Raw genomic sequence first — 14,175 nt, forward strand, 5'->3', positions numbered from 1 at the left:
ACTCAGTGCAATACATTTTCCTTTCAGGACGCCTTTCATTGCATCCCACAGATTCCGGTAAGTTGTATCTGCATTTTCATTTTCTTTTAGGTATTGTTTAATTTCTTTTTTAATTTCTTCTGTGACCCACTGATTACTCAAGAGTGTGTTATTCAGTTTCCATGTGGTGGGATTTTTGCAGTATCTTTTATCATTAATTTCTAATTTCAGAGCGCTATGATCCAATAACATGCAAGGGATGATTTCAAGTCTTTTGCATTTGTTTTAATATGTTCTGTGAGCTAATATATGGTCTATTTTAGAGAATGATCCATGTACTGCTGAGAAGAATGTGTATTCTGATGTTGTTGGGTGGAACATTCTGTATATGTCTATCAAACCCATTTGTTCACAGGTGTGGTTCAGTTCTGTTATTCTTTGCTCGTTTTCTGTCTGGTTGATCTGTCCCTTGGTGTCAATGGTGTATTAAGGTCTCCTGTTACAATTGTGTTACTGATAATTTGAGTTTTCATTTCTGTTAATAGTTGTTTTATATAACTGGGTGCTCTGGAGTTTGGTGCGTATATATTTTAGATAGTTATCTCTTCCTCTTGGAGTTTTCCCCTTACGAGTATGTAGTGACCTTCTTTGTCCTTTATGGTCATTGTTGGTTTAAAGTTCACATTGTCTGCAAACAGAATGGCTTCTCCTGCCTTTTTTTGGATTCCTGCTGCATAAAGTATTGTTTTCCATCCTTTGACTTTTTGTCTGTGAGTATCCTTCTGGGTTAGATGGGTTTCCTGTAAACAGCATATTGCTGGATTTTGTTTCTTAATCCATTCTGCTAGTCTGTTTCTTTTGATTGGTGCATTGAGACCATTTACATTAATGGTTATTACTGTAAAATGCTGGTTTATTGTTGACATGTTATCTCTCTGCTGTTGCATCTTTATCTTTCTGTTCTGTTTAATTATCTGCTTTGCTTAGTGGTTTTTTCCTTTGTGTATCTAAACTGTCTTTCAATATTTTTTGCAGGGTTGGTTTGGTGTTCATGAAGTTCTTCAGCTGTTCTTTGTCATGGAAGTATCATATTTCACCATCAATGTTGAATGATAGTTTTGCAAGATATACAGACTAGGTTGGAAATCATTTTGCTTTAGGATCTGGAATACTTCATTCCATGCTCTTCTTGACTTTATTGTTTGTGCTGAGAAGTCTGCTGTGATTCTGATACATTTTCCTTTATAAGTGATCTGTCTTTTCTCTCTGACAGCTTTTAATAATCTATTATTGTGTTGGATTTCTGGGATGGTGATTTTTATATGTCTGGGTGTAGTTTTATTTTGGTTATGACTATTTGGAGTTCTATATGCTTCACTGATCCTGATGTTGGTTTCTGATTGGGAAATTTTCAGCTATTACTTCTCTCAATATCCTCTTGACATCCTTTATGTTGTCTCCTTCTTTTTCATTAATCCCTGTCATTCTTATGTTATTCTTCTTTGCATCGTCTTGCAGTTGTGGAATTGTTGTTTCCTGATTCCTTGTTATTTTTAAAAGATCTTTCCTTTCCTGTTCAACAGCTGCAATCCTGTCTTCAAGGTCTGAAATTCTATCTTCACTTTCATTAAGGCAGTATTTACAACTTTCAGTGGAGTTTTTTATTTCCTGTATATCTCTGTGCATCTGTATTATGTATTCTGTTTGTTTCTTATATTGCTTGTCTAGGGATTCTTTCTTTTTGTTTAGTTCCTCCAATTTTTTATCTGTGTTTTCTTTAGATATATTCAGAATTTCCTTCATTTCTTTTATCATTTCTTCTTTTATCTGCGAGATTATTTCTAGTTTGAACTTCTTTAAAGCTTCCTGGAGTTGCTTGTCAATTTCCGTAACTATTGTGTCCAATACTTGAGGTGAATGACATATATTTTCTTCTATATACATTGCTCCTAGGGTTTCTTGAGATGGGCTGGAAGTTTGAGGTTGTAATTTGGTCTTTCATTCTGTCATTTTCCTATATTTCTGTGTTTCAATTGTTATTTGAAAGTTTCCTCAGGATCTGTTGAAAATCCCCTTCTATGTTTGCAGCTGCTGAGACTCTGGCACCACGCTAACCCAAGCCTCTGGGCCTGCAGAACCAATGGCCCTCCTCTGCCTGCTCAGAACTCGCAGTTCCAGACAAGCTGTGCCTCAGGGACACTGTGCGCCTACCTCCCCCTGGGAAGCTCTACAGCTCTCCAATCGCAGCCACAATGTGGAGGCACATGTAGACGCCTCAAACCCACCTCTCCACTTCACTGCACCTCGAAGCCTGGAGAGACCCAAACAGTCTGGGCTCTGGGCAGAGTGTGCTGATCACTCACCACAGGCCACGGTGCCTCAGGAACCTACGATCCCTCCCTGCTTGCTGAGATATCCACAGCCCTCCAGACACACGGGGAGGCCGATGCAGGTGCCCCAGATCCGCCCAGTCCCTCCTCTGAACATGGATGGCTAGGCGCGGCAGTCCGAAACAGGCTGGGCTCCAGGGATAGTGTGGGCCCACCCACCCGTCGGAAGCTCAGCAGTTCTCCAAGTGCAATCGGGATGGGGAGGCGAATGTAGAGGCCTCAAACCCACTTCTCCACTTCACTGCACCCGGGAGCCTGGAGGGTCCGGAACAGTCTGAGACTTGGGCAGAGTGTGCTGGGCACTCAGCACAGGCCACGGTGCCTCAGGAACCTGCGATCCCTCCCTGCTTGCTGAGATATCCACAGTCCTCCAGACACATGGGGAGGCCGATGCAGGCTCCCCAGACCCGCCCAGCCCCTCCTCTGAACACCAATGCCTAGGCGAGGCAGTCCGAAACAGCGAGATATTTATCAATCAATGGGCGCAGCTTGAGACCATACTCATAAGTGAAATAAATCAATCTCGAATGTGTGAATACCGAATAGTTTCCCTAATGTAAGTAATGTTTCAAATATATAAAAATATGTGGTAATCATGATTCTACATTATGTGGCCTTGAAGCCTTATAAAGTTTTCACTTATTAATTGGAAAGGCTTTATTCTGGGCTTCTTGATATGGAAATATTTGAAGCTATAGTATATGAAGTTTTATTCAAATATTTCAAGGAAAAAGACAGACACTATGGTAACTACTATTAAGTCGGGTTATTTGGTGGTGAAGCACTAGGTTGCTGAAACACTCATGCTTTGACCTGTATTGTTATATTGTTATGTCCTGTTTTATCTCAATCTCTCCCTTATTCTTTAAAAAAATTATTTAGTTATTTCTTATGTTTGTTTTAATTAAGGAGAAAAATTTAAAAAATTAGCAGGATATATAATAGTAACTTTTTTTGATTTCCTGTTAACTTGTTTTGAAGTCCTGTAATACTCCCACGATCTTGTTTTGACTGATTAGACTCTGTTCCACTCTGTATGATAGTATCAAGTTTGAGGGTTTAGGCAACTTTAAAGGCAATAAGATTCATTAAGATGCCCATTCTGGTTTGACTATTGTCTCCTTTGGAAGTCCTGTAATGTTTACAATGCTTAAGTTTTATTGGTCTTGTTCTCTACTGTTTTGTTCAACTTTATAATATCTCATGAGATAGACAATTCTTTTTAAGAAAACAAGAGACATCGTTGATAACCATTGTTGATAACCTTGTACTCTGTTTTACATCATGTGATATGTCTATCCTTGGTTTTGACTGACAGCTTTGTTTTGCCATATTTGACTTTATTCTCTCCCTCCAAACAAAGTAATAATAACTAAGGTGTAATAAAACTCAAAATGTGTAAATTTTGTTGTAAAAAAGAGAGGGAAAAAAGAGCTCTAAAGGATACAACAGCAAGTGTGTTTAGGGGTGTTAAATAGCTGACCATATTAATGTTTTTGGTTGGATCATTGAACGCAATTGTTTGCAGTCTCACTGTTTGAATTTAACTATTGTACTGTGATTTGAGCAACTGTCTCTAAGATGATAATATGTAATCTATTAACTGGTGATTTCTTACTTTTTTTTTGTAGCTCTGTATTACTTGTACCCTCACACCGCTTTGTTTTGTTTTGTGCTTTTCTCTTTTTCCTTTTAAATAAAATTTTTTTAAAAAGACAATGATAAATGTAACACCTAAGGATTCTAAAATGATGTTTTTGAATTTGGTATTATTCTACACTTCTTTTCTGTTTTTCTATTTTCTTTAATATTCGTCCTTACACTTGAAAAAAGTGAACAATATGCAATATAACAACCAATGTTAAATTTCTTTCATTCTGTTTTGAAGACCTGTATTCTTATGGTTTTGAATCTGCTATTGTTGTTTATCTCTTTTCCTTTTGTTTTCCTTGTATAACTTTTCTCTTTTTTAAACAAAAAAGAAAACTGATCTTTGTCTGATTGGATAGTTTGAGGTAATCCAAATCATGGAATAATCTGTTGTATAAAAATTATAGAAACTTTCTACAGACTTTTGAGCAATGAGAAAATAAAAAGCTTCTATCCATCCCAAGAAAGTGCACACAAAAGTAAGGATATATTTGAAGGTTCTGTGTTTAGGCATGTGTGCAGTCTATCTGCCAGATTTCACCTGGTGTATATCACCCAAATTGGCATGTTGGTGTTGTAATCAGAGGTTGCAAGGACACATAATTTGTAGTATTATTTTATGGTACCCGCCCCCCAAGGAGTCAAATAAAATAGTGAAGGTCTGTCTGCAACATTAAAGACCCCCAAAATCCAGGAAAGGATCTGGATCCCATGCCAATAACCTGCATTGGTTCAGCTGAAAACCAGAGCCCACCACATTGACCTATGCAAGTCTGTCCCACAGATCTGCACTGGGGAGACCCAAAGGTCAGTGGTAGAAGCTAAAAAGTCTATGCCAGTAGGGTGAAGGATCTGTGCCAGTAGGTTGAGGGCTCTGTAGTGGAGCCAAGAAGCAACACTCCAAATAAGGACCAGGGCTCCCCTGAAAAGTACAGCAGCCATCCTTAGTGACAATGAGGTTGTAAGTTCCTCCAACAATGAGAATAGCTGAGTTCATGTCAGGAAGCCAGCATGAATAGCTTCTCCTGGAGATTGAACCACACACAACTTCCCTTCTGAAGCTAGGAAGCAATGCTCAAAGTAAGCAATCAGCCTCCCCCAAAGTAAACCACAGCCATTCTCAGTAACAAGATCTCAAGATTCCTCAATGATAACAGCCAATTGCTATAACCAGCACAATAAGCTTCTCTAGGAAAACTAATGTCCAAAAAAAAAAAAAACTGAGGAAAGCCATCAAAGCTATGCTTCCTCTCCAGGCCTCCTTTTTTATGCTGGAAACAGTCCTCAGGTAGGCCACTCATGCACAGCACAACATCAGTTCATCTCAGCTGGTGTTTAAACTGACCACCAGTTACCAATTCACTACAGTTTGAAGGAAGGGGGAGATGAGCGTCCCTGAGAAGAGCATACAGTACAAAGATGACAGTTGCAAGTAACCTGACGAATAATGAATTTAGACAGAGATGAGGAGTTTATATAGAGCTTTATTGCCTGTATGAAAACAATTGTACAAGTTAGTGTTGATTATTAAGAATTGTTGGTTTCAGCAGAGTAGTTTGGATCACTGGAAAATCCATCCCTGAGTGTTTTGGCCATAGGTGGGTTTGTAATTTAATTTCAGTAGTTTTGGTGAATATTGAGGTGTTTGGGATTATTGGGAAAGAAGAGTGATGTGACTGTTGCGCAGCTAGTTTGATTTGTGTGTCAGCAAAAGCACCACCCTGAGAATCAGACTCTGCTGATGTTTGCTGTCCCGTGTGGTGAGTGGCTGCTGCCTGGGTTGTGTGTTGAGGATGACAGGTCTTAGTGATGGGGGTTCCTTGAGTGGTGATTACATGCCTTTCTTGCCAGATGGAAGCATAGGAATGAAGGGCTCTAAATGTATATTTTGAGTCAGTATGGATAGTTATGTATGTGTCTTTGGCTAATGTGAGGGCCTGAGTAAAGGCAGTAAGTTCCAATTTTTATGAAGATGTCCCAGGTGGCAGCAGACTTGCCTCTGTTACCTTAGCAGCACTGTCTATAGCATATCCTGCCATTTTTTTCCTGAGTGTCTGTTAGTTGAGCTGCCATCCATGAACCATGTGTCAGAGGCTTTATTGAGAGGAGTGATGTTATTGTGGGGTGTCCTGGTTTTCTTTTCTCTCATTGTTGAGACAAAATACCTGATCCTCAAAATGAAGGAAGGAAAGGTTTCTTTCTCACAGCTTTTGGAGATTTCAGTCCATACTCAGCTGGCTCAAAGGTACGGTGTTACGGCTGAGGGGTAAGCATGAATGGCAGCTGCAAGGGGAAAGCATAAATAGGACAAAAGAAGAAAAGTGCTTCCCACCCTTATATTGTATGCCAGCCCTGCCCATTGGCAGGTGCAGAACTCACACCACCAATCCCAGTGCTAGATATTTAACCTGAAGCACTAGATTGGACACATCCATGATTACATGAGAATTGGGGGAGCATATAAACATAACCATAACTTGGAGGAAGGGGTATAGCGTCATCTGTAAGACCAAAATGCAATTGTGGTGAGGGATTTCATCAGAGGTAGGGAGTAAGGTGACCATGTTAAGAGGACTGATGATAGAGACAGTGATTGTAGGATCTTATGTGAGTATTAAGTGAACTTGTTGTAGACAAGAAGGAGTCATTAAGACAGGGGGTGTTTTGTGTGAAATGAGCTCATTAAGGTGACAGGGTGAGTGGATTGTGATGGATGGCCGTAAAGTGAACTTTTTGTTGATATGACTGCTGAGGCAAGAGCCTGAAGGCAGGGAGGCCAGCTACATACTGTGTTGTCTAACTGTTTTGAGAGATATGCCACTGCTCAGGAGGAAGATCCTTTTTTGTGTCCTAAAATTCTCATAGCATTATGATCTAAAGAAGTAGTATATAAAATAAATATTGGGTTGGGTTTGGGAGAGCAAGGGCTGGGGCCTTTAAAAGAGCTTTTTAGTTGGTAAAATGAGACACGTATAGGTGTAGTTTGATCCAGAGGATCTGATAATGCACCTTTGGATGCCTTGTAAAGAGATTGTGCTAATTGAGCAAAATAGGGTTCCAGAGGCAAAAGAAGTTTGCCAAACCCAGGAAAGATAAAACTTGTTATCTTCCAGTTGGCACTTGGAAGTCCCAGAGGAGTGCTCCACAATCAGAGGTTGTCGAACAGGTAGGTGATGGGACTGAGGGTGAGCCCTAGATACTTGACTTTTGGTGTATTTATTTGGGCCTTGGTGGGGGACACTCTATATGTGTGACCTCAGAGAAAATTGAAAAGAATAGCCATGTGGTGTATAGCTACTGCATAAGATGAGGAGCAGAGATTATCCACATATTGGAGAAGAATGCTAGAGTTGATACTGAGGATCATGAGGTCAGCAGCAAGGGCTTGGCTGAGGAAGTGAGGACTATCTCTGAAGTCCTGTCTGTGAGGGCTGTGTGTGAGGACTGTGGGTGTGAGCTGTGTAGATTGGAAGGTGGCTGAGCCCATCGATCTGAAAGCAAAGAAATCCTGGAACCAGGATATAAATGGATAGTGAAAATGCATCTTTGAGTTCCAACGCAGAAAAGTAGACGGTAGATGAGGCAATAATAGACAGTATAGTATAAGGGTTTGGTACCACTGAGTGAGTTGGTGTCACTGCGTTGTAAATGGCTCTGAGGACTTGAATTAGTGATAGGAACCATTTCATTTGATAACAGAGATTATAGGGTTGTTGTAGGTAGAGTGAATGACCTTAAGACAGCCATTAGTTAGCAAGCAATGGCTTATGGATTTTACTCTTTTTTGATGTTTAGTGGCTGTTGTGCACTCAGTAATACAGGGAAAGACCAAAGAGTCTTTGAGACAAATTAGCAATACTGTGGCATGTATGGCACTAGTAGCATTGGAAGTATGCCAGACTGTGGGATCAAGGAGGGAAGAGCAAAGGGGAGTGGCAGAGGTAGTGGCACATAATGGATGGGTCTGAAGGATGAGAGTCATAGGCACAAAATACAAGAAAATTGAGTTTGGGGAGCAGGCCTCTACCTAAGAGGGGTACAGGGCAGATGGAGATAACCAGAAAATTGTGAGTAAAGAAAGGGTTTGGAATCTACAATGCATGGGTCCTGCCTGGAGGAGTTGTGTCGGTTGGCCATCAAGCCCCACAATGGAGACAGTGAATCAGGTGCATCAGACTAAAAATTCAGGAAGAGCACTATAGATGGCCTCAGTATCAACAAGAAAAGTGTTTATCCTGAGATATCCAGCGAGACTGGGGCTCTAAAAGAGATACCTTGGTAGGGGACATAGGCTCGAGCCCCATCAATCACTTCAGCAGCAATGCTGAGTGGTTCAGTCAGCGATAAGTCTTGGGGCAGTAGCAATGAGATCTCCTGTGAGGGGAGGGAGCTTCGTGGCTTATCCACTCTGGAGAGAGGACAGTCACACTTCCAGTGACCCTCAAGCTTGCACATTTGATGACATCCTGGTGGTGACCACAAATTGGGGAAAGCATTTGCCAAGTATCTTTCTTAGTTACAGTTCAAGCATAGACCTGGTATGGCTTGGGTTTTAGATTCCCTTTTGTTCTGTTTTATTTTGAGCTCTGAATTCAGGAGAAAAATGTTGGCATTTGAGTTTAGCCTTTTCTAGATTATCCTGTTTTCACTGTTCTTCCACATTGTTGAAGACGTGGAAAGCCATATTTAGAATGTCTCCCTAAGGGACTAAGGGCCAGTGTCTGACTTTGAATTTGCCTCTAATATCAGGTGTGACTTGGGAGTTAAAATTGGAGTTAACAAGAGTAGTGCCTTCAGGTAAGCAGGTTCTACATCAATAACTTTGGTCAGAGTTTCAGTGAGACATGTTAGAATCTCAGTGAGGTTTTCATCAGCCCAGTGGGTCTGTTCCTGAAGGTTTGGGGAATTAGGCTGTTTATGTGAAATTTTTTAGAGACCTGTTAGGATACAGCCAATCATCTGGGCAACATGCCATGAGCCATTGACACTGGGCTGTAATCCCACTGGGGGTCTACGTTTGGCACTGCAGTTGCCCCAGTGATGTAACTGAGTTCCATTTGATGTTTTAGGTTTGACACAGCTTAGGCTCTAGTAACAACTCTATTTGTTTGTGTGTGTGTTGAGGAGAAAGGTTAGAAACAAAACTAACATGGAGGTCTTTGTAGGCTATTTCATAAAACTGAATAACAAATCTAAACTCTTTCCTATAATTATATAGGTCAGGAGTGAGGGATCCTAAGTGGAGGAAGACATGGGAAAGGTCAGAGAGGGGGGAAAGGGATGTGAATACAGACTAGGTCTTCGAGACCTGCCATCTCTCAAAGAAGAAGGAGAAGCTGGGGTGAGCACCATGTTAAAGGAGATTGGAGCAGGGACAATGATGGTTACTGGGAGGGGCTGAAATATGGCAGTGGGTGGGAGGAGTGAGCTCTGGTGTGGTGTGATGGTGAGAGGACAGCAACTCTGGAGTGGAGGACAGACCAGAAGTGGAGGGAGTGGTCAGGAGGGCAAGAGAAGAAGGCAATGGGGAGGAACAGGAAGACTGCTGTGGGTAGAGTGGAGGAGGAGTGAGAGCAGAAGGGACATCATCTACGGGGTCAGCAAGGTTACTGGGTGGGGGCTCTGGTGGTGTGCAGTGGGCCAAGAGCCCCACAAGCCTGAATTAGGGAGGGGCACGCCCAGAGAGCAAAAAAGGCCTGAAAATGAGGAAGCTGCAATCATTTATCATTACAACAGCAGAAATTAACTAAATCACAGAGGAAGGCAAAATCAAAAGCTCCCCCTTCTGGCCAGTGGCTGCTATTATCAATTTGACATCATAGCCAGGCCATTGGCAGTAAAAAGTTAGTATTTTGAGTTCAGTAGTTTCCCAGAGACTGAGAGTGCCCAGTTGTTTTAACAAGCACCCAAGTGGAGTGACTTTTTGGAAATGAGAAAGAATATTTCCCACTGGCACAAATTAAAGGTGAACCGAAGGCTGCAAAAGCTGAGTCACAATCCCTTGGAGAGTTGTCACTCTTCTCAGGAGTGTGAGTGAGAGAAATCTCCAACACCTATTCCCATCTGCTGTCACTGAGGGAACAAGGTGTCTGGGGGGGGAGGTCCTGAAGTACATGGGGAAGGAGTCTGATGTGGGTGCATTATTTTCAGAGAGAGAACAAGAAAATAAGGCATGAAACCCTGAGGCAAAATGTAACTCACCTGTGAGAATCAAGGTGGCTTGGTGTTGAATGGAGTCCATTAATGGTAATGGCAGGGGTGAGGGAGGGCAAAAAACAGGGACAACAAAGGCTGGAGACGTGGCTTGTTGGTGGAGGGAGCTCAAACTGGGGGTGGCCAGCAGGAGCTACTCACCCCACTGGTACAAGTCCTGGCACCAAAAGGTTAGAGGTAGTGCAATTAAGACATAGAGTGAGAGACAAAGAGACAGAGTGGTAAGGAGGCCTTTACACTGGGAAAAGCATGGTTGCAGAAGAATGCAAGTTTCCTCTGAGCCAGATAACCAGGCTGTTGGACTGTTATGGGTCTGACTGGGTGGTGTTTGAGGAGGCAAATAAGGTGACATACTAGCAGCTGAATGGAGGAGCACTGGTGCACACCTGCAAAAGGGAAGAGGAAATTGGCTTTGGGCTGAGGGAAGAAGAAATGGATGTGCTGCTGTCTCTGGGTCCTTTGCCGTATTGGACAGTCACCGTGATGACCTGGGGAGTTGTATAGGGACAGAAAAGCAATCAGCTAGGCTTTTTCCTTTTCTGCTAAGGGTTACATGAATCTGTTTGTGTAAAGGCTCCCTTCACAAAATTGAAATCAGCCATATTTATTTTGAATCTCATGTAAGGTTTTCCGGGTGACACAGAGGGGATGTTCCTTCTCCCATTTCACGTGTTTAAGAAAATCAGATGTTTGAGGCCCAGGAGAGATGAGGACAGCTGATCTCACACCCAGCCCCATCCTGAGGAATAGAATTCCATGTCTCATGGTGCACTGATCTCCTACTCTCACATACGACCTACAACCTTTGTAATTATAGATTGCTTTATTGTTAGTTATTTTCTGGGAATGTGTTTAGCTTCGTTAAATTCTTTTAACTAAAGAAGCTCAGAACAGAATTTTAGATAGCTCACATTTCATAACATCTTTAGCTGCTTTTTGACAATAATGGTAAAGTTTCTGTGTGTAGCTGAGGCTCAACAAGAATCGCATTCTCATGGTTTTCCTTCCTGTACTGGGACTGAACCCAGTGTCTCTGTGATGAGCTGCATCCCAGCCCTGTTTGTAAAGGCCAGAAGTGTCTCAGTCACCAAACTGTGCATGGTGACCTCACACTTGCTGTCCTCCTGTCTCAGTCTCCCACAGTGCTAGCAATACAGCAGGCACCGCACACCTGCCTCAGGATTACATTTCACACACCACCCCTGATTCCATTTCCAGGAGCTCACATATCTCCCACTGAATTCAAAGTAATGGACAAGTTTGAAAGTGTTTGCTTTGGTGTGCTTTAGCTTAGGCAATGCGAAATTGTTTTCACAAAAGAGCTATGAAACAGAAGCACCTCTTTATACTTAAGCAAGCCATTGGTATATTAGGAAGACGAGCACTTTCACAAACTATAGCAGAATATCACATTATTAATTTCTTCTTTAAAATTGTATGGACATAGTCCAACCAAAAAATAAGAAAACTATGCACGTTTAGCACAGTCAGTGATCCCTAATGTGTACAGGACCAAAAACACAGAATGGTACAAGTACTCTCTGAAAATGAGGCTTTCATTTCTCTGTCACCTCTAAGATCGTATTCTTTCTTTTTTTTTTTTTCCTTTTTATCTGTACCAGGGATCGAACTCATGACTGCCTGCTTGCAAGGCAGGCGCCTTATGCCGCTGAGCTAAATCCCCAACCCCTAAGATCATATGCTTTGAGCCTGGAAAATATCATTAGCAATTGGCAAACTGACCTCATCAGATATCACATTGCTATAAATATGTATTTTTATCCAATCACCTATATTGAATGGCTCCATTTTAAGAAACTAAGAGCTACATTTTCTTTTAAATAAACAGAATCAGATCATTTTTTACCTCTTTGGTACTAAAGAAAATACCAGCATTGTGGGTAATGCCAGTGCTCTAAGCAATTATGACCATGTCAAATAATTCTTCAGGCAAAACTAATCTATTCATCTTCAAAAGGAATGAAATCCCATCTCAAAATCTCAGAAAACACAGAGATTTATAAAATGATACCTAAGGTACGATACAATCCTTTGGTCAAAATGTATTCCTTGACTTTTGCTACTTTAGACAGCCATTATGTAGGTAGTATTGGAAGGTGCTTTATGACATTTTGAGCCGTATTGCTCATTCAAAGGCCTACTTTGTACGAAAATTACCTCTGGCCTGCTTCTCTTTGTTAAAATGTTGTGAACTCACCATAGTTCCACAATTCTATAAAATCCCTTTCTGTGGATAGAACTTTTAGGATTTTCAAATAACCACAAAAAGCTGTTTTGCTACTATTCAAATTGTACTTACGAACTAATGAACTCTTTTTAAAAACTCCATATTTTTCCTAATATAAAGAGCAATTAAATCTATAAAACTAACCCACAAAAGGAAATCCTGCTCAAAAATGGAGATATACTATTAACTGGATACAATTTACCAAATGGTGATTCTGATAACTACAAAAAAAAAAAAAGGAAAAAGAAACTAATAGTGAAACAGCAGGCCCAAAGTAGAACATCTCATGCCACTCTGAGGGTAGTAAACCAGGGTAGAGTTTGGTCATTCAAAATTTAACTGAGTTACGTGTCGGCTGAGGGCTACAGTCAGCAGGCTTGCAGTCTGACCATGAATCCCAATGTACTTCAGCTACCTTGAAGTTTTTAAGGTCCTATTTTAAGTTTCTATTTTGCTTTGCACACAGGATAGAAAATTTCAGATTCTTTTCAATCTTATTAGCAGAGAAGATCAATCAGACACTTTCTGTGTGATGTTCTGTCTTTCAGATGATGAAAACATGCGCCCAGCTGTCCATCTCTGTGAATCAGCACAAATGGGCTCAGCATGGCATAACCAAGGGTCACATATTCTTGGACATGTAACACCATGGAGTCTATATTGAGAGAGGAGCTAAACAACATGGAAAAAGCACAATCTGCCCAATAAAAGACAAGAAAACAGAGCATCAGAAAGAGAACACTTTGAGCAGCTCTGATCTCAGGGGGAGTTTTGTAGAGGAACTTGGAGCTCTGCAGGTGGAGAACACGCTGGTGGTGCCTGCGGAGAAGAAACACCAGGTAGCCACTGGACCCACCCATGATGCCCAGAAACACAGCATCCCGTAGAACCATCAGAGTGAGAAATGTCCATCTTATTATCCAGCCTTCAGGTAGAAAATAGCAATACTTGTCACCTTTTGTAATTTGTGATATGTTCACACTGTTGATGTTTATGACAGAAAGCAGTAAGTTCATGCTTATAAAGGAATTGAGAATCCAAAACAAGATGAATATGGAGAGAATGTGCCTTGGTGACTTTAGCCTGAGTCTCCTCCACACCGAATCTGCGGGACTCATGGTGCCGGCTTGTGTCACTGTGAGGAGGCTGCTGGTGCAGATGGAGAGGCCCCGGGCCACCCGCTCCAGGTAAACAACAATCTTGCAGCCTGTGTCATGGAGGAAGTTTCTCTGCTCAAGAGCTACTATTGTCTTAGGAACCCGTTTTGCAAAAAGCATGATGATATTTGTAAAAGCCAGGTGGATGAGAATAAGGTGTACAGATTTCATCTCGGTTCCTCCAAGTAGGAGAACGTAATTCAGAAACACTGTGACATTCCCCAGAATCCCAAGCACAGTTGGAGAGAGGAAGATGATTCTCTTGATAAGGTTCAAAACCATTTCTTACTAATACACAGGACAGCTGGAGGCCAATAATGCTTTTCTATATCTGTAACAAATGCTTCTTTCCGTGGCAGTTTTCTGAAATATAAAGGACAGTCACAACACATGTAATGATACACATCTTTAGGACATTATTTCCTTTTTTATGTCATAATCTGGGGTTGATTGTGTGTACTCTCAAGTGTCATCTTGAGGGCCAGTATTTCAAGCATCTAAATGACAACCCAGGTATTATGTTTAGCTACCAGCGAAA

The 14,175-nt window shown here is 41.4% G+C and overlaps 1 protein-coding gene across 1 annotated transcript; it reads right to left on the bottom strand.

Annotated features, from left to right (window-relative positions):
* Nucleotides 1-12,977: 12,977 nt before the first annotated feature.
* On the bottom strand, nucleotides 12,978-13,919 carry Cavporv1r650 (vomeronasal 1 receptor cavPorV1R650). Its single transcript, NM_001167428.1, is given in 1 exon segment — nucleotides 12,978-13,919. A coding segment is annotated over 1 exon segment (942 nt).
* Nucleotides 13,920-14,175: the final 256 nt, after the last annotated feature.

This window comes from Cavia porcellus, unplaced genomic scaffold, assembly GCF_034190915.1.
Source record: "Cavia porcellus strain 051 isolate PalLab524CR breed Dunkin Hartley unplaced genomic scaffold, mCavPor4.1 scaffold_13, whole genome shotgun sequence".
In the NCBI taxonomy this organism is placed as follows: Eukaryota; Metazoa; Chordata; class Mammalia; order Rodentia; family Caviidae; genus Cavia; species Cavia porcellus.